The 26,776-nt window shown below is 40.4% G+C and overlaps 4 protein-coding genes and 1 pseudogene across 5 annotated transcripts in view; 2 read left to right on the top strand and 3 right to left on the bottom strand.

Annotated features, from left to right (window-relative positions):
- The first annotated feature begins 2,973 nt into the window (after positions 1–2,973).
- The window catches only part of LOC148718486 (uncharacterized), a 153,811-nt gene continuing 130,008 nt past the window's right edge, over positions 2,974–26,776 (top strand). The window contains exon 1 of the mRNA XM_088741008.1: positions 2,974–3,000. The gene's annotated coding sequence lies outside the window, so the exon portion shown is untranslated. The remainder of the gene's footprint in view (positions 3,001–26,776) is intronic.
- LOC148718496 (uncharacterized) lies at positions 6,234–7,151 on the bottom strand. The gene has a single exon (XM_088741560.1). It carries the CDS (start codon positions 7,149–7,151, stop codon positions 6,234–6,236), a length of 918 nt encoding a protein of 305 aa, XP_088597686.1.
- LOC148718495 (uncharacterized) lies at positions 7,198–8,799 on the bottom strand. Its single transcript, XM_088741559.1, has one exon. The coding sequence runs from the start codon at positions 8,797–8,799 to the stop codon at positions 7,198–7,200; it is 1,602 nt and encodes a 533-aa protein (XP_088597685.1).
- Positions 11,527–12,577, top strand: LOC148718494 (uncharacterized). The gene has a single exon (XM_088741903.1). The coding sequence runs from the start codon at positions 11,629–11,631 to the stop codon at positions 12,508–12,510; it is 882 nt and encodes a 293-aa protein (XP_088598029.1). The 5' UTR covers positions 11,527–11,628; the 3' UTR covers positions 12,511–12,577.
- Positions 13,436–19,077, bottom strand: LOC148718493 (uncharacterized; annotated as a pseudogene). Its single transcript, XR_015994275.1, has 6 exons — positions 18,973–19,077; positions 16,835–18,775; positions 16,311–16,347; positions 15,722–15,823; positions 14,851–14,997; positions 13,436–14,672 (listed from the first exon to the last, which is right to left on the bottom strand). The product of XR_015994275.1 is annotated as an uncharacterized LOC148718493 (transcript).

Below are 26,776 nucleotides of genomic sequence, written 5' to 3'. Positions count from 1 at the left end.
CCTTCTTCTTTGCAAACATAAGCAATCATTCAGGTTTTATCATGCAAGAGTATATTCTCAGCAAAATCAGTAGGGGATTGAGATGATTTATATCTTACAGTTTTCTCAAAACTTCCTTGAAATTTGTTATCTTTTACGCAGTCCTCTCTCTTGGTATAGCTTTCCAAACAGTCGGTCATCACTCCCGACAACAGCAACTACTCCAACTACGCGGCCAGGTTCTTATATTTATTTACAAAGCTTTTCCAGAACATACTAGAAGCTTACAACATAATTATTTTAGTTTGATCCTATTACATCATACAGTACTGTGCAAAAGTAATGCAAAGAACAACTTACAACTCTTAAGTTACAACTATTATTCTCCGAAATTTCATTGTTGTTCTTGACCGAAATTTAACCTTTGCGCCAATGCATGTTTGGGGCTTGCGTTGTTGATAACCGCACCTTAACTGATATGATGTCAAGATGCAGCCCATTGTGAAAGGGATTCCAAGGAAATTTCCTTCTTTTCTTGCTTGCAAATAGAGTACTCCTCTATCACCTGCAGGGTATGTTGCGCGACAGCATCAGAAATATTAATTAATGCAACTCCTAACAAAACGGTTATTTACGGGTCTAGATCTGTCTGTATGAAAAAAAAAACTGTGTCCCTTGTCACGAGAATGGCATTAGGCTTAGCTGAATGAAGTAAGATAAAATTCGAATTCAGCTGAAATACAGGTGGAGCGTATATTTACGGCTTACTTACTAATGATTTTAGTTACTTCTAACAACTATTCCGTCTGTAACCCTATTATTATAGACTATTCAAAATTTCATGCGCTTAGTGACTTATGATAATGGAAGATATGATATGGAATAAGTGACTCAACCCACAAACCGATCCCTTACTATACCTATTGTATGCATATCGTCCTTATGCAGAACCTATATTCTGTTATGAGTGTCTTTCCTGTGTGTGATATGCAGTCAGGAATTTGAAATCTATTTATTTTCTCTACAAACGTTTTGTTATTTTAATTTTGGATTATTTAAACTTTGGTTTTTAAGTCCATTATACGTGAGATGACGCATTGAAGTGTTAGCGAATTAAAATACGCTCAGTGACTTGAATCCCTCAGATCCTTTTTTAACTCGTGAATTGCTCACATGCGCGATTTGTAGATATTATGTGAAGATTGGCACTCGTCCGCTCACTTGATTAGTCGACTCCTTTTAAACTTTTTTCGATTTAAGGCTTTTGAGTGTATTTGATAGTTTTGGCGAGTAATAAACAAACGAATGCGACCTTTGTTGCTAAGAATAATGCTGGGGTTGAAAAAAAGCCAATGATAATCTTAAAAGAGTTCAAATTATACATTTTTCATCCGTGAATTAGTTTGATCAATCTCGGATTACACTTTTGTCTCTTGCAGCATATATTTAATTTATGGCGTCAATGCTTCTATTTTTGAGTGTATATCTGGAGGAAAGTGACTATTGTGTCCGAAAAAGAAAAGCGAAGACAAAGAAAGAAAGTTAAGCGATAGGTTGCGTATGTGTGGAAATAGGCACGCGGGTCATATCTCAAAAGGACTATGAAAATGTGTCCCTGAGCGAATAGATCTCAAGTTTTATTGAATCTGTCAGTAGGAAGCAAGACGAAAATGACCAAGAAATATTTCGAGACGACAGTTTTATTCAGTTCTTGATTTGCTGTTATAAGCGAAAAACGTACGAATTTCTTACGTGTATAAAGCCCACGCGGTAAAATTCATCATGCTTAGGTTGTTCACTTGACTTCGTGGCCAGAAAATTGCGTAGCGTTATGTTGAAAATTCTGAAAAACTACGACGATTTTCTATCAAACTATACTTTTTGAACACATTGTTATTAGAACATAACATTCACCGGGCCATGGAATCGTCAAATTGTCGCTACGCTCTGCTTGAAGTCTGAAAGTTCGGTTTCCAATTTACGTCCACAAGTCGCATGGCTTAAGAGAGAATTGAACTGTCGTTGACTCGAGAGCTTATTCTGTCACCTTTAAGACCTTGATATCATTATTTAATGAAGAGTATTCTGTAGCAATGCTACTTTATGTTCTGAGTTCAACAAGGTTTAACTCGATCGCAAAGGAACGAAAAATCTGACTGGAAAATTTTGAAAGTCGGCTGCGCTGACGCCATATTTTCAAATTTGATCATTTAGTATGAACGCACAGTAAGATGCCCCTCTAGTACCCCCTAAAGCCATCAAAATATATGTGCAAATGACGGATTCTGATTGGTTTATTGATTTCCAAGCTATTGAGGAGATTTGAGGAGAAATTCTGCTTAGTAGGGGAGGTAGGGGGAAAAGCGTTCTCGCGCGAGCTAATCGCGCGGTTCGGGCGGTTACGGGTGGTTAGGCAAAACGACAAAGTTACCTTCGCGCTGCAGATTTGATCCAACCACTCTTTCGTAACAGGGAAAGTTACTATGACTGTGGCAGTAACACAAGGCCATTTACGGCGTGACTCACTAGACAGCAGAGGCATAAAAAGGAGGCAACCTTTTGATAATCTTATGCATATATGCTTATCCTTATGTCCGAGTTTCCCATCAACGCATATTAGCTTTTATATGCTTGTCCCTATGCTTATATCGCAGGTAAATGCCTAGCTGAGCAGTGCAACAATAGTTTTTTCATAAACAAAACAGCACTCTTTTGAACTTTCTTTCCACAAACCTTTACGGTAAAATCTTGGAACAGTGATGACCTTACACTAACTCCTACTCAGACCATATTTTCTGTCTGAGGTGTAATTTAATTGCACATTAGACTCCTCAAAACGCTCATTTACCCGAGTCCAACACTTCTTAGAACGATTCATACCTTAGCGGTATGGAAATCAAGCATCAATTTCTATTCACGACACGTAAATTACATTGGCTTATCCAATTCACAAGTTGACTCGATCGTAATTTTCCATTTTTTTTGTGTTTTCAGAGCACAGTAGAAGAAAAGAAGAAGAAGGTAACTATTTGTGGTAATAAATCATAGAAATCTTCATTTAACATAACGTTACAAGTAACACAATTAAGGCTCTACTTAGTTTTTATGGGTATTTGATAAATTGAATGAACTTGATTATCACACCAACAACACACACACACACACACACACACACACACACACACCCACAAACAAACAAAACAAACAAACAAAAAAAAAACAGAAAAACAAACAAACAGGAGGAAGGCAACTATCTGTGTAAATGAATAGTGGAAGTTTTCATTACCACAATATTGAAAGAGTTAAGCACTAAACCCTTTAAATGACTATCAATTCCTTCCCCTTTAAACGTGGTATGCATCCGTTAAATGAGCTTACACGCGACAATTTAGCTCTCTTGTTATCATATCTGATAGTTTACTATCAGATATTGAATGAACTTGATTATCATACCAACAGCACACATACACACCCACAAACAAACAAACTGTAATATCCCTAGAAGCCACTAAGGTCAATAACTCGAACAACACACCGTCACCCTTCGAACTCCCGCTCTTTTTCACATACACGCACACACTCTCGGTCACCTGACCACTGTGTATAGTCCCGGATGTCCACAGGACACCACACAAACAATTGCCGTCGCTGGAATACTCATTTTATCACTATAGATGTAAAGATTATTTTAGGAGCGTTCGATTCCTTAAATTACGTTCATATACACATTGAATGCATATCCTCTATCACTACGTACGTGGAGTTAATTTTTTGAGATAGGCGCCAAGGAAATATAAAATGGACCAGGTGACTCTGTTGACTATGTACACTAGGAACTCGCTGATTGTTAGTTATTTTATTTTCGGACCAGTCAAACTTTAGTTTCAAAGTCCAGCTTACGTGAATTTACCACGAATCAGTCAGTCTCACATTCAAATGATACTTAAAATACACTGAGTCGCTGAGTGACTTAAGTCCCTTAGGCTTTTTAAAGAGGGAGAGATGAAGTGGTCGAAGTGACTCACCAAGACCCCTCTGTCGTTGTGTGCATAGCTTCCCTGAGGTTCATAGATGCTCACTGAGCCAAAATGGACAACTTTGCTCCACAGACTCGGTTGACTATTAATTCCTTTCGTTTACACCTGGTAAGTCTGCATCCTTTCGATGAGTTTATAAGCGATAAGGTCAATTTCAAAGTGAGTGCAGGAATTTGAAGAAGCAAGTAACATTGCGTTGCAATTAAGACAGGTCCAATATATCCTGTGATCGAGAGAAATTTTTCTTGTAAGAAGTGGTCACTTGAACTTGGTTCATCTTTAACGTACGCAGATTCATTAAAAGCGTTGCCTTCTTGTTAATGTTTCCAGGTATTTCGAGCGTGCGGGCTCTATATATATTTTTTCAAGCTGTCGTCTTAACTTTGTGCCACAGATATTTTTGTGTCTTCCTTCAGAGGTAATTTGACCTTTTGATGGTCATATAAAGTCTCTCAACCTTACATCGAATTGTGCTTTCGATATGGTTAGTCTATAGCAACTCCTCGTTACTTAAGAGAGAGAATAAGAGGAAAATCTTTTACCTTCCCGAGATGGAATGAACACAAAGATAATAGGCTGTGACAGGAGCCATTATTTGGAGCGTTAGACTCCCATGGTGAGCCTATGTTAAGGCATTTTCACTGAACGCTTTATTTTTTCGACTATCTTTTCGCGGGAAATAGGCTACTCCAGCTCACATAGTCACGAGTCAAGTTATAAATTAACTACGCGCTAATCGTGATTGGTCGAAGGGCTTTCGTGGGGAACCCATTTCGCACTCTTAGGATTTCATTTATCACACAAATTTCATTTGCTCAAGCCTTTGTCGTGTTGCAGCTCAAGGAAAAGCATGGTGTTGCTTCCTGGTTTTACTGTACTTTGTACCTTTTGTGAACGGCAAAGATTAATTAGAGTGAGTTTCAAAAGACCCACGTCTACCCCCCTCCCCGCCCTCTTTTATGCGCAGGTTTCTTACGTGTGATGTGTGTTCAGGAATTTGAAATAGGTGAAGCGACTATGTTGACTCGATCTTTAATACATGTCCTTGTATGCATGTTCGGAATGTTGCACATGATGTTTTGGTGATAGAAAATTAGCCAGGTTTTTTTTTTTTTGCTCTTGTGCACGAGAGGTTTCTGTAAAATCAGTAGATTAGTGAGATGATTATCATTATTTAACCTCGCTATCAAATGTTATATTTGAAGTTTTGTTTTTCAAAAGAATGTCGATGAAAGCTATCGGCTATTATATCGATCCATTTTTATGCGTTAAATCAGGCTGTGCTTAGCCATTACATTTGGCATCGAAGTAGTTAGATTAGTCCCTCCAAAAATGTGACCAAAATTGAACTAAACTTTTCATCGTTTAGTCCACAATCAATTATTATCGGTACGGTACCTCAAAAGGTAAACGGTCGTTTCGCCAACGTGTCAGTTCGTCAACGTCAGTTCGCCAACATATGAGCTCGATTCGCTAACGTCTAATGTCAGTTCGCCAACGTCTCAAATAATTATAATTACAAATGACCATGGGATTAAAATTTTAGTTTTTATGTGTTCACGAGTGTTCGTAGGTTAATATCGTTTGAAATTGTTCGTTTCACTCTCCCCAATCTCTCATTTCCTCGACGGGTGATCGTGTAAAAAAAATAGAGTTTGAAAACCATGTAAGGCTTTTACCTAGTAGAGTCAGTATAAACCTACTGTAAAAACGCTTTTTGCGTGTGAGTCGCCTGTTCACGTGCACGTGCTTACGGTGGCCCATAGGAGACATGACACATTTTTTTTATCGCACGATAAATGGAGATTATTGCGCGATAAATGGAAATTATCGCGCGATAAATGGAGATTATCGCGCGATAAATGGAAATTATTGCGCGATAATTTTTATTATCATCGAACGAAAACCCCAGGAGGCACGACTAGGTTTCGGCGTTGTAGCAGAAGATGATTGGGAGTGAGCGGCTCTAAATCACTGGGATCGTCACTGGAAGGACAAATAGGACGACTGTTCAAGATTGATGTGACTTCAGCAAAGACTGTACGCAACGTCTCCAAACTAACCAGCGCACCCTGACTACCGAGAACAGCCTTCATAGCTTTCCTGACACTTCTAATGAGCCTTTCCCAAACTCCTGACATGTGGCTTGCGGCAGGAGGTTGAAAACGCCACTCTGGTAGTTTACAGCTGTACCATTCTACTTCACGAGAATGTAACTCACTCTTGATGCGTTCTTCGTTCAGATTTTGAAGCGACAGGCGAAGTTCCTTCTGAGCCACCAGTAAAACTTGTACCATTATCCGACCATATCTCCTTTGGGCAACCACGAACCGAGATGAATCGAACCAAGGTTTGGATGAAAGTGTCCGTTTCCAGTGAACTGACATCTTCAATATGTACTGCTCGGCTATTGAAGCACACGAAAATGCAGCCATACACTTTCACTGCACTGCGACCTCGCTTCACGTAAAACGGTCCGAAAAAATCCAGACCTGTGAAAGTGAACGGAGGCTGGTAAGGTACTAACCTCTCCTTGGGAAGATCAGCCATAACTTGTTGAAGAGGAGGCGAGTTACGTCTGCGGCAGCTCACACAACTGCCTACAACGCGGTGCACGAGGGCTCTTCCCCTCATGATCCAGGAACGCTGACGGATTACGGATAATACATGTTCGCAGCCTGCATGACCTAATACATGGTGGTAGTAGCGAACTATTAAGACGGAAACGTGATGGGATTTTGGAAGGATCATTGGGTGTACGGCCTCGAAGGCGATTGGTGCGCGATGAATCCTACCTCCCACGTGTATAACATCATCAATCAAGATTGGACTGAGATTAGCTAACTTGCTGTGACGTTTCACTTGTCTGCCTTCTTTCAGACACAAGTACTCCTCAGGCAAATGTTGTCGCTGAACTAAACGCACAATTTCTCGACTTGATTGCTGCAATTCTACCAGCTTGAGTGTACTTGACTTAGGATACTCTGGAGTTTCATTTCGAACTCTCTTTACGAAACGAAGCACCCATGACATTACTCTCAGTAGGTGGGACCACCATGAGAGTAATGGTGTCAATCTGCGGCGCATGTGAGACGAACATAACGTTTGGTGACTTCCGTAATTCCACGTCGTCATCTTGAATATCCTTTACTAACACACTTGGCCACGCAAATTCAGGTTCCTAAAGGAAATTTGGACCTAACCACCAGCGACATTCAGCGTGAAAATATTGAGCACTAACACCTCGTGAACCTTCATCAGCAGGGTTTAGGACACCGGGAATATGGTACCACTGCTCTGGAAGACTTGTTTCAATGATTTCCTTGACACGGTTGGCGACAAAGGTTTGAAAACGCCTTGTTTCGTTATTGATATACTGTAAAGATGTCATTGAGTCGGACCAGTAAAAGGTTTGATCTATTGGTAGATCGAGTTCCTTCAATATTGTCTTGCTCAGACGGGCTGCTAATACTGCGGCTTGTAGTTCTAGGCGAGGGATAGTCCACTCTCTAATGGTAGCATTGCGGGTTTTTCCCATGGCAAAGGAACAATGAATCAGTCCTTCCTTATTGACGAAACGCAAATATGAAACTGCTGCGTAACCGCGTCTGGATGCGTCGGCAAAGTTATGAAGCTGGACGGTCGATGTGTTGTCAAATGACTGAGTCTTGTAACACCTTGGGATATCAATGGCAACAGCATGTGGTAGTTCAGCCAGCCAACGTTGCCATTGAGAGAGGTACGGTTCCGGAATTTTCCGATCCCAAGGGAGTTTATCTCTCCAGAGTTCCTGCAGCAGAAGCTTGGCGGAAAACACAAATTGTGTAAGGAATCCTTGTGGATCAAACAAAGAACTTACGATCGAAAGCACCCCTCGCTTGGTGGACGGTTTTTCCGCCTGAACAGCTTTAAACTTGAAAGTGTCAGACTGTGCAGCCCAGTACACACCTAATGCTCGCTCTAATGGTAACTGATCTAGATCTAAGTCTAGTTGTGGATTTTCTCTCAACTCTGACTGGATAGATTGCAATACCTCTCGACTATTGCTCGCAAACTTTGTGAGCCGGAAGCCTCCTTTCCTTAGCAAATTAGTTAGGTCAGTTGTCAGATGAACAGCCTGTGCTGTGGTTAGAACGGACTTTAACACATCGTCAACATAGAAGTTTCTACGAATCGTTCTGATGGCTTCAGGCGAGTATCCTCCTTCATTGTCTTGTGCAGTCATGCTTAAAGCTTTGTTGGCGCAACAGGGCGAGGATTTTGCACCGAAAATGTGGACCAGCATCTTGTAATCTTCTGGTGGGTCGTTGATGCTATTAGGCCACCACAGGAATCTCAGCGCATCAGTATCGCTTTGCGTCACATTGGTCTGGTAGAACATACCTTCTATATCCGCGGAAAAGGCAACCTCTTCTTCACGGAAGCGGATTAGGACCCCAGTAAGGTCATTTGTAAGACAAGGCCCTTGCAATAGCTGATCATTTAAAGACATTCCGTTGAACTTTGCGGCGGCATCAAACACTACCCTCACTTTCCCTGGCGTGTTAGGGTTTGTTACAGGATGATGCGGAATGTACCACGTGATATTACTGACTGCAGCAGCTTCTTCTTGGCTCAGTTTTCTAGCGTACCCTCTATTTACGCACTCCTGAATCACATTTCTGTATTTAACCTCCAGCTCAGGGTCGCCAAGGAAGCGCTTCTTCAAGTACTGTAATCTTGTTTCGGCTAGAGGTCGGTTGTAAGGAAGTACAGGATTGTCATCTCTCCACAGAAGGCCCATCTGGTAATGGCCATCTAGCAGGCTGATTGAGTTGTCAATGAGCTTTAGAGCTCTTTAATCTTCCACAAATAATGGTTTGGTTTCAGGCCTTGTGGCACCGTAGGACTCAATCTTCCAGAAATGCTCGAGCTGGTTGTTTAGGGAAAGATCTTCACCACCGATGAGGTTAACTTGTCCTTGGCTATGGGACTGTAGGTTTGAGGAGCCACCTAGTATGCTCCAACCAAGACACGACTTAATGGCGAGTGGTTCATTACGGTTTCCCTTTCTTACATCAAGAGGTACGAAGACTTCTTGGATGTTGGTACCGAGTAGGATAGAAATCTTCTTTCTTTCCACCTCTGAGAAAGGCACTTCCTGTAGATGTGGCCATTGTTCTACAGATCTCGACAACTTTATGTGTTTCAAGGGAATGGTAAGATCCTTTACAGTCCATGCAGAATTCACGGCAATCACATGGTCACTCTGGCTATCCAATGATGCAATTTTAAACTTAACCTTCATCCCTTTCTCTTCGACATCAGCACTGTTCACTGTCGCGAGAGAGAGCTTGCTTGGTGTTCCTTCAATGTTTAACAACTTCACAAGAGAAGGGTTAACCATGGTTATGTCAGACCCTGAGTCAATAAGACCATAGGTCGTGATTTGACGGCCGCCATTGCTTATTACCTTCACTGGAATGACTTGAAGTAGTACTTCTGAGGAGTCAACGGCTGTGCCGACTGAACGTGTCGAAGTATTGAATGATGAACCTTGGTCAGGCAACGAGTCCCGGTTGACCTCATTGTTTTGGTTCACAGTTCCCTGGCTAACCTCTTCCTTAGGCTCAAGAACATGTAACAACGTGTGATGTGCCCTTCCACAGCCTTCCACTTTACACCTAATGGCTGACTTGCAATTCCTTGAGTAGTGTAGAGACGAACTGACACAATTGAAACATATGTTGTGCTGCTTAATGAAGTGGTTTCGTTCCTTAGGAGATTTGGATTTAAATGTCTCACACCGGTATAGGCGGTGGGGCTGATGACACACCGGACAAGACTCATCCTTTACTGCTGTCATGTTGACATAACAGGGGGATTTAGGCATCAAAGGCGGCTTTACTCTTGCCTTGATTCTGGTAACTGCATTCTCAGGACTTCTATCACTGAAGAAAGGATGATTCAAGACAAACGCTCGCTCCTTAAGGAAATCCACCACATCTTTGAAGGTTGGCATTACATGACCCTCACTCTCTAGGCGCTTTAAACGTTCAGCAAATTTGGCTTGCATCCACTTAAGAAGTCGCATGATGACCTTGTCAAGGTTGTCTGTATTCATTTCATTCAAATATCCCATCGACTCTAGGGTATCATAACTAACTTGAGCCATATCTGCATATCGCTGCAAGCTGTCCCTCTCATTAGGTTGTATAACAGGTCCCTTTGTGAGGGATTCCAAAGATGCTCTCACCACTTGGAATGGCTGACCAAAACGATCCTCCAATGTCCTGAGCGCCTTTGATAAACCAACTGGTAATGGCTCATACCGTAGAACGGCGAGGAGCGCAGGTCCCTCCAGGAATTGTAATAGGCGGGTCATTTTGACAGCATCATCAAGTGGCTTTGCATCGACCAGTTGTTTGAACCTCTGACGAAAGGCGGGATATTGTTGTGGCGAGCCATCAAACTTCTGAACTCGTATATGAGGGAGATCATGGGAAGCGCTTCTCCTCTCCATTGAGGACATAATCGCTGCAAGGCTTTCATTCGCAGTTGCACCAGACACATTAGGCGTGACTGAAGAGGACGTACTGATAGCGGTCACAGGAGTCAGTGGTTGTGATTTAGGTTCATTTTGACAATCACCTCTGATGGGTTTGGACACATTACTCTCACCAGTGACTGGCTTAAGTTCTATTCTTGGAACCGGAAGTGGATCACTAAAGCAGATTCCCCCAGTAGCATGTATGGAGGTAGTGGCTGCGGGGTTTTCTACCGCTGGTGTAGATGTGAGAGGCGGGTTGCTGACTGACACAGGCGCAGGAGTAAGGCTACTAGAAATCACTGAAAGCAAAGAGGCGATTGGCACTTCCGGAGGTAGCATCAGATTGTTCTTTGGTTGAAATTCTTCAACTTTCGGAGACCATTTAATACCTTCTTGTTCATTGGTCAGTTCAGATATTTCTTGTTCTGCCAGAAAGACCTCAAGTTTGGCTAGTTCTGCCTGATCCCTTGCGGCCACAACCTCCTTTTCAGCTTCCAATTTGGTTAGTTCCAGTCTATGTTGGAGTTCCAATTGAGTTCGTTTTATTTCCATCTCGACCCTTTTCACCTCCTGCTCAACTGTCCTTCTACTTCTCTCTTCAGCTTGTTGCTGCATTAATGCTGCCTTTGCTGCTTGGATTTTAGCTTCGCGCGCTTTCGAACTAGATAGACTTAATCTTGAGGAATAGCTTTTTCTGGATTTCACAGATTCCGGTTGGGAATTTTCCCTTTTCTCCTTTAATTCTTCAGTCACTCGAGCATTGTAGAATTCGGAGGCGTCAATAACAAATTGTTCAATGTTTTCATTGTAAGCTTGTACCCTTACGCGTTGAGTGTCACGGTCTTTCAAAACACTCTGATATTTTCCACAGGAAGTGTCAAGCAAATCATCATATTTATCACAGCATGCACAGTATTTCTCCTGTGCGGTATTAAGTTGAGTTTGTTGAGTCCGTACCTCAACAATGTTTCTGAGACTGGGACGAGGGGCGAAAGATGGCGGTCACGCCGAAAATGTGCTCGTAGTATCTTTACAGTTTCGCAGCCCTAGTGGTGGTTAAAATATATTTAACAACCATTCGCAATGCCTGACGAATCATCGAACAAGAAAGGAGCCGTGGATAAAGGCAGAAAACGAACAAGGGAAGGCAGCTCTCAAACAGACGAGGAAGACGAGTTCGATCAACATCACAAACATGGATGCAAAAAGTGCCTCGAAACAACAAACTCGAGGCTCTCCGGTATTGAAGAGAAACTCAACATGCTATTAACTGTACTTCCCGAGTTGGAAACTTATAAAAAGAGGATTACTCTTCTTGAAGAAGAAAACAAAACCCTGCAAACGAGCTTAGAGAACTCGCAAGCAGAGATAGAAGACCTAAAAGCCATTGTTCATGATGTTAATTTAAAGCAAGGAGCAGCCGACACCTCCAGTGAACGCATCAAGAGCGATCTCAAAGAGCTACATCGCCGACATGTTAAACTCGAATGTCACAGCCGTAGAGGAAATATGAAATTCTTTGGAATAACGGAACGTGAAAACGAAACAAACAATGACACCGAACTCGCCCTAAGAGAATTCATGCGTACGAAGCTAAAGATCCTTCCAGTCGACGAAAAAAACATTCATTTTGACAGAGTCCACAGAATTACTTCACGCCGTTCACAATCAAATCGAAGTCTTCAACCGCGACCTATTATAGTTAGGCTGACGGATTTTCAAGATAAATTTTTCATCAAATCCTATATCAAAAATCTTCCAAGGGGTACCGGATTTGGAGTATCCGACGATTTTCCCAAAGAAGTTGACGAGGTAAGGAAAGTGTTATATCCGATCCTAAAAGCGGCGAAGCGCGATAAGAAGACTGCATACTTCAATGTCGAAAAGCTGATCATCAATGGTGCTCTTTACCGTGGCGAAGAAACATCCCAATTTCCTTTCTATGGGCGTTTAATGGACAACTAAGCTGAAATGAACGCTAAAACCGTAGTTAAGTTGAGTTTGTTTTTCTTTTTTTGTACGGAACCACCTATTTGAGAGCTGCGGCTTTTCACTTCGATATCCAGTCAAAACGCCGCACAAAGCTTTAGGTAAGTCTTTAATAGTTATGTGTTTCTGTATATGTTTCCGTAAGTGTTTTCCTTTTAGCTTTATCTTCTGTTATGTTGATCAATGTTTCCAAAATCTGTAAGATTTTCATCTAGCGTTTTACACACCTCTGTAATTGACGACAAATGTCCTCGGCGAGATCTATCCAGCGACTCTAACCTTTCATGGAGAATTCCACGTTGCGACATGACACAAATATTGAACGACGGCGGTTTCTTTCGATGAATCGGCGATTCTCCAGTTACAGGTCACATACTGCGTAAATAAGCACAAATTCCACAGCAAGAAGCGATGACAACCATGTGGTTTTTACAACAATGTCCGGTTCGGACACATATAGCGGCGTTGATGGCGAATAACAACAGAACGGCTCATTAACCCAACGAATTTAATGACGGCGAAGAATTCCAGTGTTTACAAAACCACCCGGTCGCCCTTTCATCATAAATTACGAGGCTCAGGGAGCCGTAAAAACCACATGATGAAAGGCGGTAAAGGAAAGAAAAGAAAACAGTTTTTGCGTACCTAACTCATTCACAAGCGCTTTTCCACGTGCGTAAAGGGGCTCAAAAAAGAAAAAAAAAATACTACTGAAGGATTGTGGTCTACTGACATGCAAAAAAAATAAGGAACGGAACGGACTAACATAAAACCTTGTTGAGGAATAGCCTCAACATTCAGTAAGTACTATATAAATTATTTTTATAATAAATGCAATAAGCATCGAAATGCCAATTCCTCTCAAATCTAAAAGCTATAACTGGAACGGTAACACGAAAAATACCCTAAAGCTTCCTTTAATTATAATTTCGTTTACTTTACTGAATAAGTACAGCGAGTAATACTGATATTAATAACGCAATTTCCTCTGAATAAAAGTGAAACATCCTTTAAACAATTCGCTTTGTAATAATCACACTAGTTAGAGTAAACTGTGTAAAATTAGCCCTATTTAGGATTGCCAAGTATTCCGAGATGCACAGCAATGACGTAGTTCTCGTGTGCAGATTTAACTGCGAGTTCAAACGTAGTCAATGTCCCAATACTCTGAGGACAGTATGTTGTTCCATTCCTCTCGGAACAATGGAAAGGATGGAGATGTGGCAGGGAGATCCAGCACTGCTCCGCAGGTGTGTGCGACTGGTCGCCTTTCCGCACCTTCCAGGCTGTTGAAATTGAGGGTGATCTTTTCAACGCACACCATATTAGAGCCAGTACAAAATCTCAAGAACTTTGTTAATTTCTCATCTTCCATTCCCCGAACAAAGCGTTTCAAATAGGATAAGGCTTCCTCCTGTGCTCTGGTCTCCGGGTTTGCTTCGAAAAGTGATATGATCTTCTTGTTGGTTGGCTGGCCCCGTACGAAGATCTCCAGAAGGCAATCTGGAGATGAAAACTGGCGGTGTAGCGGTGACAACGGTGTGCTCCAGCTGTCTACAATATATCTCGGAGTTTGAATGAACTCTTTGTGGGCAATCTCCAATACGACATCTTTGACTTGTTTCACTTTGGGAACAGTCTTACAGTCAAAGCGTTCCAGAACATCTAACCATTCGTTTTCTTGTTCTTCCTCCAGCTTCCCATTCAGGGAGAGGTTAACCAGTTCTCTTTCGTCACCACTGAGGTATGCCAGGAACGATTCAAGCAAAATATCTTCTTTTAAAGCTTCTTCGCCAAAGAGACAGGCTATTGTAAAGGCTCTGCCCAGTTTAATTGGAAAAAAACCAATTTTTTGATACCCTTTCACAATTATTCTGGCTATGGCCTCTCACTCAGCAACTTGAAAGTCGTGCCTGATGGCTGGAACTCTCTCATCTTCGCCAATAGTGCACGAGTCATAAGAAGAGTTCCAAAACGCAGATAGTACATCAAGGAAAACGCCGCTATTATCCAGTCCGTCCTCTTCTTTTCCGAAAGAATTGATCATGACCACGTTAAGAGTGGTGTCCACGACAGCTTTGTCTTTGAAAAGATTTATCATATCCTTCATAACTTGCACTCTCCTTATCTTTACGATCCTGAAAAGAAAAATTTTCATATGTTACATCAAGTAAAGGACGTGTTGGTTTGAGCGGAAGATTTGAATGTGTCAAAAATAGGTGTCACGAGTTTTCCTTCTTTGAACAGAGGCAAATTCTCTATTAAAAATTAAGTTCACCCAAACACGTCCAGTGTGTGTACCAATGAGAGACTTACTTGCAATGTGATTCTGAGTTGCTTTGCTGCTCTTCCTCAGTGGAATTGTCACCGACTATGATAACGTCATCAGTGGGCACATCAACAGTGGGCATCACCACCTGGGTATCGGTTTGGCTGTTCCCCTCTAGCTCATAGTCTTCATCTCTGTCTTCCGTTTGAAAAAAAGGTACCCCCTCGTTTTTCTTAGAAGTACTCGAGTATTTTAAAATATTTGCAAGTGTTATGTTTATCAAGTAGTACTTTACTCTGGAGTAGCCTGCTGCTACAGATGAATTTCAGGCCTAATTTTCAACATCCCACAGAAATTTAACCGAGACATATGTGGATACCTTACCAGCAAAGAATAACACATTGGAACAAAGATACCGTTGACTTGATGTATTTGAAATAATGTAAAAGAAATTGCAGAAAGGGAAATTTTTGCGCTTTCTGAGTGGTTAATTTCTATCCCAATTTCTTATTTGCGCAGGTTTGGAGCGGTTGTGACCGTCATAAGAATACGTTGTCAAGTCAAACTTTTTCTTTGACATACTGTACAAGGTCACCTAACTAGAACGGGATAGTGTACAGCTCGGTCGGTAGAGAGCCAATTGGCCATTTCCGATATACTAAAATTCTAACTATGCTCCGAGCCTTTGGGGAATAAAACAAAAGAATCACTTATTCATTCCTCAACCTTAATACTATTTCTTTCGTTTTATTCCCCAAACCTCGGGAGCAAGTCTGAATTTTAATATATGGAAAACGATCTATTCAAGTAATCATAACTCCAATTGCCATTACTTCAGTGATAAAGATTTTTCCTGAAAAAAAAAAACCGCCATCATTAATCGGTCTACAGTATGTTTTCTTTATATATCTTCCTGACCTGTTCTAGCGCTAACTGGGCTAAGTAGTTCTGACGGAAATGCCGCCCTCGGTCTGGCGATAAGCTGCTGGTACCCGTCCTAGTCAAGGAAGCACTATTTCTCTGTGAAGAGCAACAAACAGCTATTATATGTTGATTTTATGGGCGTCGTGGGCGAAAGAGTACCAGTTTGTATCGTCATTATCATCATTATATATATATATATATATTTAACAATTATTCCACGAGCGCGCGTTGGATATGAGATGATAGATAGCCAACGAGGCGCGTAGCGCCGAGTTGGCTATAATCATCTCATATCCAACAAGCGCGAGTGGAATAATTGTTTTATTAAAAACGCCCCCAAGAAATTATTATTTTGTAAGAAGAAACTGGATTTTTTAGCTCCCTTTTGATCTTAAGCTGACGCGTACACTTACCATATTTGTAGATTATGGTATATTGGCTGATATACCATAATGGCTAAGCCAATAAAAAGTCTTGAATTGCATTATCCAATGATCCAGTTTTTAATAAATAAATATATATATATATATATATATATATATATATATATATATAATAACAGCAGTGATATCAACAAACCAACCCTTTTCTTCTTTTTGCGCCTTGGAGCAATTCCGTTACTGCAAGAACAATTTTGAAAAGTACATAGTAAATACTACTGATTCAGTAAAATCATCCCTTGCTACCGCAAGAACCAGCACAAATTGTCCTAGATAAAATAATAGATAATGGATGATAACTTAGCCAAGCGATAAAGTTGGCACGAAAATAATGGCGATTGGCTAAAAATTGCGGAAGGAGAGTTGGACAGCGGCGCACTTAAGACTATAACTTTAAGGGTATAACTTTGGCCACGCTTACTTAGTTGCTTTATGGACAGGAATGTTTTCTTAATAATAAAGACATTAATGACAGAATCTAGGTACACGTACTGAAGAGCAAATATTCTTCTTTGTTTTTGATCGCTGACCTCCACCTCACTGTTTTGACGTGGGATAACCTCCACTTATTCCGTAGATGTACATTATGTGATCCGGCTATTCTTTAAGAAGAAAGAGGGGTATTTTATATCGACACCGAAATAAGAATAATTTTGAAGTTACTTACTTTGGACTGCCATCCTCCTCGCTATCCGCCTCCTCAGCTAATAAATTTAAGGGCGGTGTTGTCCCTATTTCGCCGAGGGCGAAGAGACAGTCGTCTAGTGCAGGTTCGACATTTCCATGTTGGCCAAATCCTTTAAATGTAATTTCTAGGTCGTCATCGCATAATGGAATTGGATCGTCTCTCGGTTCCACGAAAAGGACTTTACCTTCCGCATCCTATGCAAGTAAGGAGGAGTCTAACACATCGCCTGGTGCAGTGCAGAGGGAGAAGTAAACTGGAAATAACTGTAGCGAGCCAATCCAATCGTACACTGCAGCCATTGTTTGGTATGGTTTGAAAGCTCGCTTAACCATTCCCAAGTCGATGTGGCGCACACGAACATAAACTTGTGGTTCATCTTTGCCCGGTTCCTCAAACACTCTACCTAAGCGAGCGGCGTGAATTCCTTCGACATTCTTAGCTCTCCTAATTTCTTCCATCAACGCGTCTTCTTTCTGCTTGTTTTTTGCGCGATCGATGCCTAGGCTTTCTTCGCACTTTTCATCTTGCGTCTCTTGGAGTTGGGCCCGTTTTGCGAGCTTCCTAAAAGCCCAGAATGCCTCACCTCGGAGTACGACTCTCCTACTTTCGTTTCCTCTGATACACGTTCTTTTGTTTTTGTTTTCAGATACAGGCGAACACGGGTAAGCTTGTAAAGATTGAAATAAGACTGAAGGGAGAATTCGATCTCTTTCCCTTCAGGGGTGATAAGCTTATCAATCTTCTCGCCACTAAAGTTAGCTAAATCAGAATCCATTTCTAGCCATCTTCCAAACGCGGATCCACCTTGAGGAAAAAACAAGTTGCGAGCCTCGTCAATAATGTCGGATGTCCCGCTAATTCTAGGCAACGAAACTGACCTCGTTCCACCCCTAGTAGATTGTCTTACTGCGAGGTATCTTCCCTTCTCCTCCGAGAAGTGCAGCCAGCCAATTTTGAACTTTCGGTATCGTGACTTAGCGTTGGAAGTCGAGGAAGCTTTTTTGCCCTCCGACGCAGAGTGACGTGATTCCTTTGTTGATCTCAGTTTTTCAATCAAATATTGTTTTCTCTCCTCTATGTCCTTATTTTTCCCATTCTTTTCTTCCCTCTCGCAAAACAGACGGAGAGCGTACGGGTCACCTTTTGTCTTTAACCCCAGGTCCATCAGGAAGAACTCAGGGCAATATATCACAGCAGAACCGTCCATCTTAAATAAAAATACATAACCATAAATAGTAACGATAACAAGGACGATAATTATAATGTATGCAAAACGAGGATCCATGACAGAGCTAAGGCAATATAGTAGGGAATCAAGGATTCGTAACGGGTCTAGCCTTCAAAAGCAGGGGTTTTTAGGAGATTGCGTAACATTCTTCCCCACATGTGTAAGACGATCCTCTATTAATAACACCATCGTGGGAGGCTATGAAGTGTCACGAAATCGCTCCCAAAAAAAATTATAATAATTCCTTTCATTCTGCTTGTTCTTTCGTTCTTCCCTCGGCGACTCAATCGCAAACGCTTGTGATGAGCATAGTTACTTAAGAGCCCTACTGAGCTAGTATATATGGGTGTTCAGTACTTTTACTTCATATTATGTTTACAAAGTGACTGCCGTGATAAGAAAATTGCGCAATATCTTTCGCCATTGAACAGACAACAGATCCATTGTATATTTCCGTGTTCCCGCTTTACTCTTAAACGCTTCATCATTATTTTTACAAAATGAATACGGTATTTCAAATATTTGTGGATCAACTTAACTCCTGATCGAGGAACTTCAATCAGACGTGACCGTTAAAAAGACTAAATGGTTAAAACGACTAAATGGTTTACAGCTAACATCCTCAGCTTCTGTTCACGAAACCTGGCAACAACGCTCTTGTCGACACATCTGCCTTCTAGAAATGTACAAACCTGCAATGTAATCATAAAGATTAGATAATCTACTTTTGTTCTCAGACACTGACAGTCATCCCTGAAAGCGTCTCGTAGGGTTTCGTAAAATGAAGGTTTACTGTGCTGATTTAAAGAGCTATATGTAGTAGTATTGCAACGAACTGCTATATGATCTTTTTAAGTAAATAAAACGAACTATTGACCTCAAAACATACCTCCTCAACTGTAGCAGCCATTGTTGTCCACGGAAACAACGTGCATGACAGCCGATTACGTGCTCTGACAAGTTTCCATCTATCACGTGATAAATGATAAATTATCCTACGACGAAGCCTGCGCTCCTTTCTCTCTTCTCTGGCGTCAAATTTTTTAAGCATAATAGTTACAACAGAACAATGAATGCTGATGGTGTGAGGGCCTCCCATGGGCAGACTGGTCCATCCAACAGGTTTCTGATAGTGTCTCAGACTTTCATCTTTGAGGAAGTATTCTTTGTGCCTTTCAGGGTAGCTAATGGTTTGGTATATTAATAATAAATATTATCGCGCGATAAAAAAAAAAATGTGTCATGTCCCCTATGGGCCACCGTACGTGCTTATAGGAAGTAATTCTATTTTTTTTTTTTTGCGCTCATCTGGCTAAAGCTGCTTGACTTATATGACGGTTCCTGTTTGGGGATAAATACGTCCTTAATGACATATAAAAATGCAATGATTTTTATGAAGTGCCGCTCGTGACTTAACGCTTTCGTAATAACTAATTAAGTGATCCATCAAAGGCCTGATCTCATAAGACTGTTGCAAATCATTTCGGAGTCTTGGCCTTCTATTTTCATATGGCTTCTGCAAATAGAAAAGGCGGAGGTGCAATTCAAACTGGAAAGAAGCTCATGGGCCCAACTACGAAGCCTGCGCTCCTTTCTCTCTTCTCTGGCGTCAAATTTTTTAAGTATAATAGTTACAACAGAACAGTGAATGCTGATGTTGTGAGGGCCTCCCATGGGCAGACTGGTCCCTCCAAGAGGTTTCTGATAGTGTCTCAGACTTTCATCTTTGAGGAAGTATTCTTTGTGCCTTTCAGGGTAGCTAATGGTTTGGTATTTATCTAAAAGTGCAATTCATTCATTATTAGTGAATCTTTAGTTAAAATAATCACGAATCGCCCATCGAATCTGAAGGTTCTTAAAAGAACTGCACCGCAGCTTGGTATACTGAGTTGTAATCTCAGTGGGAAAGAAGTCTCGTCACGCCACACATGCCAGAATGGAGGAGTTTGAACTGACTTCTGCAAACGACTGAACTATTCCATTTTAACAGATCCATTATAAGTGTTACCTTTTCGGACAGTTACTCGCGCTAGGTATTTGGGCACGTTGGTGCTTTATTTTCACGTTGAATTCATTAGTTTCTGCCACGGAATTTAATTTCTCCCTCCAGAGGTAAATGTTTTTTTTGATGGACATGTAAGATCTAGAAACCTTACATCGAGTCGTGTAGCAATTATGATTAATTTATAGCCAATGCTCCTTACTGAAGAGAGACAACGAGAGCTTACCCCTTTTTCATATATACATATATTGATTATTAAATAAATGGGGGAACTGGCGATTGACTTCGCAGAGATGGAAAAGAGAGAAAGATCAGAGGCTGCGATTATTGATCATTTTTTCTTTAATAATTTCAAATTTTTTTGGTTGCAGACTCTGAAAAAATACATATGGTCCGTCTTTGTCGGAAGGGGTTAAATATCAGTGAATTTTTTTGTATTTCAGAAAGAAAAACTTTTTCATTTGACAGAAATTTTTGTTACTTGAGCCTACTTTCACAGTGTCTAGCGGCTCAAGGAAAATATGATGCTGCTCCCAGGCCCCCTTTTGTACCTTTTGTACAGGCAAATATATAATAGGTAAAGTGAATTTTAAGTTAGATTTTAAAAGAAGTTGTACCCGATACACTCTATACAATAGCTTGGGAAGTTTTTTAAACTTAAAAGTATTTATTTACGAAAAGATTTTACGCGAGTACTGTTTTGTTGTTGTTTATTTTTGCAATTAAAGTACTAATCGTGCACTTAGTGGGAAAGGAATAACTCGTGATTTAGCCGCAAGGAAGACAACTATTTATTTCCAAGTACTCAGACCTCGAAGGGATTAGAAAAGCAAACGTAGACGCGATAAGTAATAAGCTGAGTGCAGAAATCCCAGTGCAGTCAAAATCCCGGACGTGCGTTTATATTTTGCTGACTGAAAGCGCATCCTAGAAGAAACTGATTTCGATTAGATGCTGCAAACAATTGAGCTGTTCCTTTTAACTGATCTATGAAAAGTCTGACCTTAAACCTACAGTTGCAAATCTCTCGAGCACTTTGGCGCTTAATTTTTTCATTGTGAAACTTTACAGAAAAAAGTTTATTTTCGCCATTGCTAATGCTTGTGCCACAATAGCATACATACATACGTACATACATATACTTTAATTCGACTCGAATTTTCAGAGTAGCTCTGTTGAGCTAATATCTTCGAGAAAGAAAAATACACAGGTTTGTCAAATTATAAATGGAACAACTACCAATACAATAATTAAAAAAATTATTCCTAAAAGTTCATTTTCCTTATGGCTATCTTAAAATCTTTAAAAAATGTAATTGTTCTCATGCTGTGTGGAGATGAATCCCAAGTTTTTGCTTCTTGATATCGGATGCACTCAAGACCATATTTTGTTGTTTTTGGTATAGGTATAGTCAAAATATTCTTTCCTCTCAGTGAATAACTAGAATTACGAAGAACAAAAAGCTCTTTTAGATATCCAGGATACATAGAAACAAATAAGCTCTTGAAAACTACCATTAGAGATTTGTAAAGTCAGCTTCCAGTATATACGGATGCTATCTTTGCTTTCTTTAACATATCATAATAACTAAACAGTGGATCATTAAAAATAAATCGTAAAATACGTTTGTTCAAAGACTCTAGTTTATCACAATTTCTATTGCTAGAAAAATGCCAAAGAAGAGAGTAATATTGAAAGTGTGGTAGAACAAAGCTTTCTATAAACGCAGCATTACGTTACTGGTAATAATGTTTTTAAATCTCGTAAGAACAGCAAGTTGTTAATTAACCTTATCAAAGCCTTGTCGATAGTTACGCCCAATAATTCAATTGAATTCTTGACAGGAAAAGCAAATTCATATTCACTATTCGCACCAATCTCCATTGCCTGATTTACAATCATGTCATTTCACTTTTGCCAACTGTTAGCAATTCCAAGTTCGGAAGAGGTTTCACTGCTGTAATCTGGTCTATATGCAGAGATGAAATCTGATAATATATCTTGATAAAAAGGCTCAGTTTTTTTTGCTAGGATTCGTTCAAAAATGTTATCGATGACAGGAAGAACAGAAACGGGTCTGTAGTTCGTTTTACAAAATTCACCGTCCTTCTTAAATAAAGGAGTCACTTGCCCCATTTTCCTGCGTGAAGGATAGTAACCTAGATTGATTGAACAGTTGATTAATTTTGCAAGAGACTCTGACATCACAGATGCAGAGTCCTTCAGTTATCGTGGAGGCATAAGGTCATGGCCGCAGGATTTACGCGTATTCATTTGTAACAAAAGCTTCTACACTTGCTTTGAGTTAATAGGTTCAAAATCGAAATTTTTCGTCATGTTTAAAGAATGACTAGCTAGTATGTCCTGAATGCTTGGATGGGTGCTGTAATCAGTTCCAAAGTCTTCGTCAATGTATATGCCGCATTACTAACGCTTGTGCCACTATGTCATAATGTGACAGCCTCCCATGTAGACGGATCCAGCCAAGAGGTTTAATTTCAGATTATATTTCGGATTTAATCTTTGATTCTAGATCTTTTTCAGACCGCATTCTTTAGTGCTCAGCAGAAAGTAATCTTTGACCAGTGGAGAATGTTTCGAGCGTATTAATTAGCGCTTTATTTTCACGTTGTATTCACTCGTTTTTGCCACGATGTTGTTTGTCTCACTTCAGAGGTAAATTAGTCTTTTAATGGCCATACAAAATCTCTTGGCCTTTCATCGAATCATGTATCAAATATGAGTGAGTCAACCTCTCATGAAGACGGGTCCATCTGAGAAACTTCTATTCTTCCGAACTGCATTCAAATCGAATCTCAGATGTCCACATTTAAGATCGCATTCTTTTCAGTGCACTTAAAATAGCTATGCTTATTTGAATGCCCTGGTATTTTAGTCAGAGATTCTAAATACTCGAAAACAATGAAAGCGTTCCTTTCACTTTCCCCAATCTCTCGGCTCCTCGACGGCTGGCTGTGTTTAAAGAAGAAAGACTTTGAAAACCATCCAAAGCTTTTACCCAGTAGAGTATAAACCTGCTGTAAAACATATCTATTTAACCTTCCGTAAGAGCGAATGTCACCAACAGTCAAACGTTTGGTGGCAACAGCCAAGAAATCGATTCGGCTGATATTCTCAAGTTAGGTACGCCTTATAGTGCAACAAAGCACTGCATACTTCGTTTGCCTGAATATCGATTTGTTTTGGAGAAAATCGATAATAACTGAATTTCGACCAAATGTCGCTTTTGAAGCTCAAAATTTCACATAAATCTCGGAGCATCATGCCACGAATTGAAAACACTTGGACCGATTAAAACTACCAAATCTTGAAAAACAACATCAATACATAATTTGACAGCAATTTGAGCAATTCTTGATCATCTATTTACACAACGTAATTAAATTTATCCGACCTTCTTCTAACAAGATTAAAAATAGGTCAAAAGTAACCCGTTATTTAACTTTATAATAAAGCTCAGATATAACGCGTGCTGTCCTTGGTTAAAAGGGCGTGCTCTATCGGAGTATAGAACATGGAGTTGAAGCTGTCACGCCATCTGCCAATTTGTAACGTGGCGGACCAAATCCCGAATTTTTCTCTCGGATTTCTATTCGACCCAGAAGTCCTCTACGACCTAGAAGACGAAAGAGAAAACGAGCTATTAGAGTCGATCGATTTAGAGGATACTGTCAATGACAATGCGACCTACCTTTTAACTGAAACTGAGGTTTCCAACAAAGTTAATTATGAAAACAATGAGCGCGGCGGCAATTTAAACAGGCAGAGATTTGAAAACATGTCAAGTGCCGCAATAGACGAGATACTTGTAAGAACAGAAACAAAGGAAACCAAAACAATCGACCAAATAGGCTATCCGAGTTTTTGAAGGTGAGTTTTTCGTTGCAAAAATATAATATATGCCATATGAAAACCTCGAATAGAGTGGACGCACATTTGCTAAACTTTCCTGCCAAAAAAAAAAAAACAAAACAATCAAGGAAAGTGGAGGATTTTAAAACTGGCTAGCACACACACGTTTCTAATCAACAACTATAACTTTTTCTAGAAAATGAGCGCCAAAATACAAATAAAATTCTAACCATAGTGTCAGAGCCACTGCAATCACGCTCGTCATTGCATTGAACCTAGCCTGAGGAATTACAACAGTCGTCCATCCAGTGAACAGCTAAGGGCTTGTTCAGATATCCTCTCTGGTGCATTGAATGGAAGGCCATCGCAGCCAAGTTCCTCTGATGCAGCCACCAGTTCAGAAAATCCTCACGCTGCTGTAAATTCGACCGTTGTTTATTCACAGAACAACACAGCGTAACAGTTTGCCAAGTTCCAACCACAAGCTTTAAGCAGTTGTTTTCAAATTGTCACGTTGATAACGTCCAGGTTTTTATGGGCCAAAATTCGGCCGGATTTCATTAATCACGTTACTACAGATGCTGGTTTCCGTACATTTAAAATTTGCACTTTTATGCATCGGAATTATTAAGCAAGATTTGCGATTCTTCGCGATAGTTTTTGATGGTTTGACATTTTAAAAGCTTTGGTCTTGTTCATCCAATCAAATTAGGTTGCCCATTCTGACAAGGATTCTAATTGGCTTATTGTAAACGTGCTCTGTCAGAGTATAAAGCATGCTGACGACACTGTTGTTTGCTTTAAAAATAAAGTTTGTTTGGAAATTGCAAATAATGTGTGGGGAATTTAACGGATTCTTTATTATAAACCAAATAGAGAAGCCTTGACTGTGCTCTGTTCTGTATTAAAGGCCGTAGGAAGCGGCTAGAGCACTCAAGAAGTGGGGAAAAACACTCGACTACGTCTCGTGTTTCTCCCTTCACTTCTTTCGTGCTCTAGCCGCTTCCTGCGTGTTTTACTACAGAACAGAGCACAGTCAGGGCTTTTCTATTTGTTAAATGTGCTATACAAAATAATCGACTGAAAATCTCGCTTTTGGAAGTCGAAGTGTAGTTGTTTTCCATCTCCAAAGGATTATTTGGGGAAATAATTCAGTGCGATTTAATCAAATTTGAAAGTTGGATAAAATGAGCTGATTTGACCGTGCTGTGCTTGTAAAAGATGGTGCTTCCACACCGTTTGAAGTAAAGACAGGAGTGAAACAGGGTAGTCTAAAGGCAACAACACTGTTTTCCATCTTTATATCGGTCGTGCTTCTCATTGCATACCCAAGACTACCAGTACAGTTGATTGAAATTGCATTTCGCTTTGAAGGAAAACTCTTCGAACTGCGAAGATCACGTGCAAAAAGTAAGATCTCTATATCTGCAATAGTTGAATTCCAGTATGCAGATGACAATGCCATAGCGGCACATACTGAGGAAGATCTACAAACTATACTGGATACTTTTAACTATGCATATACAAAACTCGGCTTAAAGATAAAAGCCAAGAAAACTCAAGTTCTCTTCCAACCTTCTCCAAAAGGCAGTTAAAACTCCACCATCTATAAAAGTTGGAGAAACAGTCCTGGAGAACGTGGATAACTTTACGTATCTCGGCAGCACTTTATCTTCTCATGCCAATGTGGACGCAGAAGTCAATCATCGAATACAGCAAGCCGCTGCAGCTTTTGGGAAACTCCAGTCTAGAGTGTTTCAACACCGAGATATCAGGTTAGACACAAAAATCAAGGTGTATAAAGCCATAGTTGTAAACACCTTACTATACGGATCTGAAACATGGATAATCTACCGTAGACACATAGCAGCCTTAGAAAGTTCCAGCAACGATATTTACGGAAAATGATGACCATTAAGTGACAAGATAGGAGAACTAATCTCAGTGTTTTGGAACAAGCAACTATGTGTAGTGTGGCGAGTGTGTTTGTAAGGAACCAGTTGAAATGGAGTGGCCATGTAGTGAGGATGGAAAACAACAGACTGCCAAAAAAAGTGTTTTACAGTGAGCTCACAGAAGGTAAACGGGATGTAGGAGGGCAAAAGAAAAGATTTAAGGAAGGGCTGAAAAGTCACCTTAACCAGTGCGCTATTGACACTAAAGAATGGGAAAATCTGGCTATGAACAGAACTATTTGGAGGAAAGCAATAAGAGATGGAGTGGAAAAGTTTGAGGAAAGGTGTTCAAAAGGCATAAGGCTGAAGAGGGAAAGGAAGAAAGAAAGACAAGAACAGCCACGGACAGAATTACCACCAGGCCTGTGTTGTCCAGAATGTGATAGACAATTCAAGGCTCGTATTGGCCTTTACAGCCATTACAGAACTCACCATCAGTCAATGATGTGAAATGGACACCTATCTTCTATACAGAAGGGGAGCCAACGACGACGACACACTACACAATGAATATGTAGCTTTGTTCAAATAGAACACACATTTAATAAGTAAAAACGTGGAGCAAGGCTATTGAATTTCTAACCTTGTGATTGGTTGAAGGCAGGCGTATCATAAGCTTGTAACCTAGCTCCGACGACTATGGCCTATCGAATTTGAAAAACTTTTCAAAACGAAGCAGTTTTATTTGCTAAATTTGAAACATTTGTTTACATGTTGTGATGACATTAGTTCGGAGAGTGAGAGGTTGAGGAAAGGTTAATATCCATGGCAATAGATCATAGCTGCAATTCAAACTGGAAGGAAACTCGTGGGTCCTGCTACGAGGCCTGTGCACCCTTCTTTCTTCTCCTGCGTTGAATTCG

This window comes from Stylophora pistillata, chromosome 12, assembly GCF_964205215.1.
Source record: "Stylophora pistillata chromosome 12, jaStyPist1.2, whole genome shotgun sequence".
Classification (NCBI taxonomy): domain Eukaryota; kingdom Metazoa; phylum Cnidaria; class Anthozoa; order Scleractinia; family Pocilloporidae; genus Stylophora; species Stylophora pistillata.
The sequence above is the reverse complement of the archived record's forward strand: the minus strand, read 5'-3'. Positions and strand labels throughout refer to the sequence as shown.

Excerpts from the sequence above, each read along its gene's own strand:
- LOC148718496 (XM_088741560.1), bottom strand. The coding sequence starts at position 7,151 with ATGACGACGTGGAATTACGGAAGTCACCAAACGTTATGTTCGTCTCAC.
- LOC148718495 (XM_088741559.1), bottom strand. The coding sequence starts at position 8,799 with ATGGGCCTTCTGTGGAGAGATGACAATCCTGTACTTCCTTACAACCGA.
- LOC148718494 (XM_088741903.1), top strand. The coding sequence starts at position 11,629 with ATGCCTGACGAATCATCGAACAAGAAAGGAGCCGTGGATAAAGGCAGA.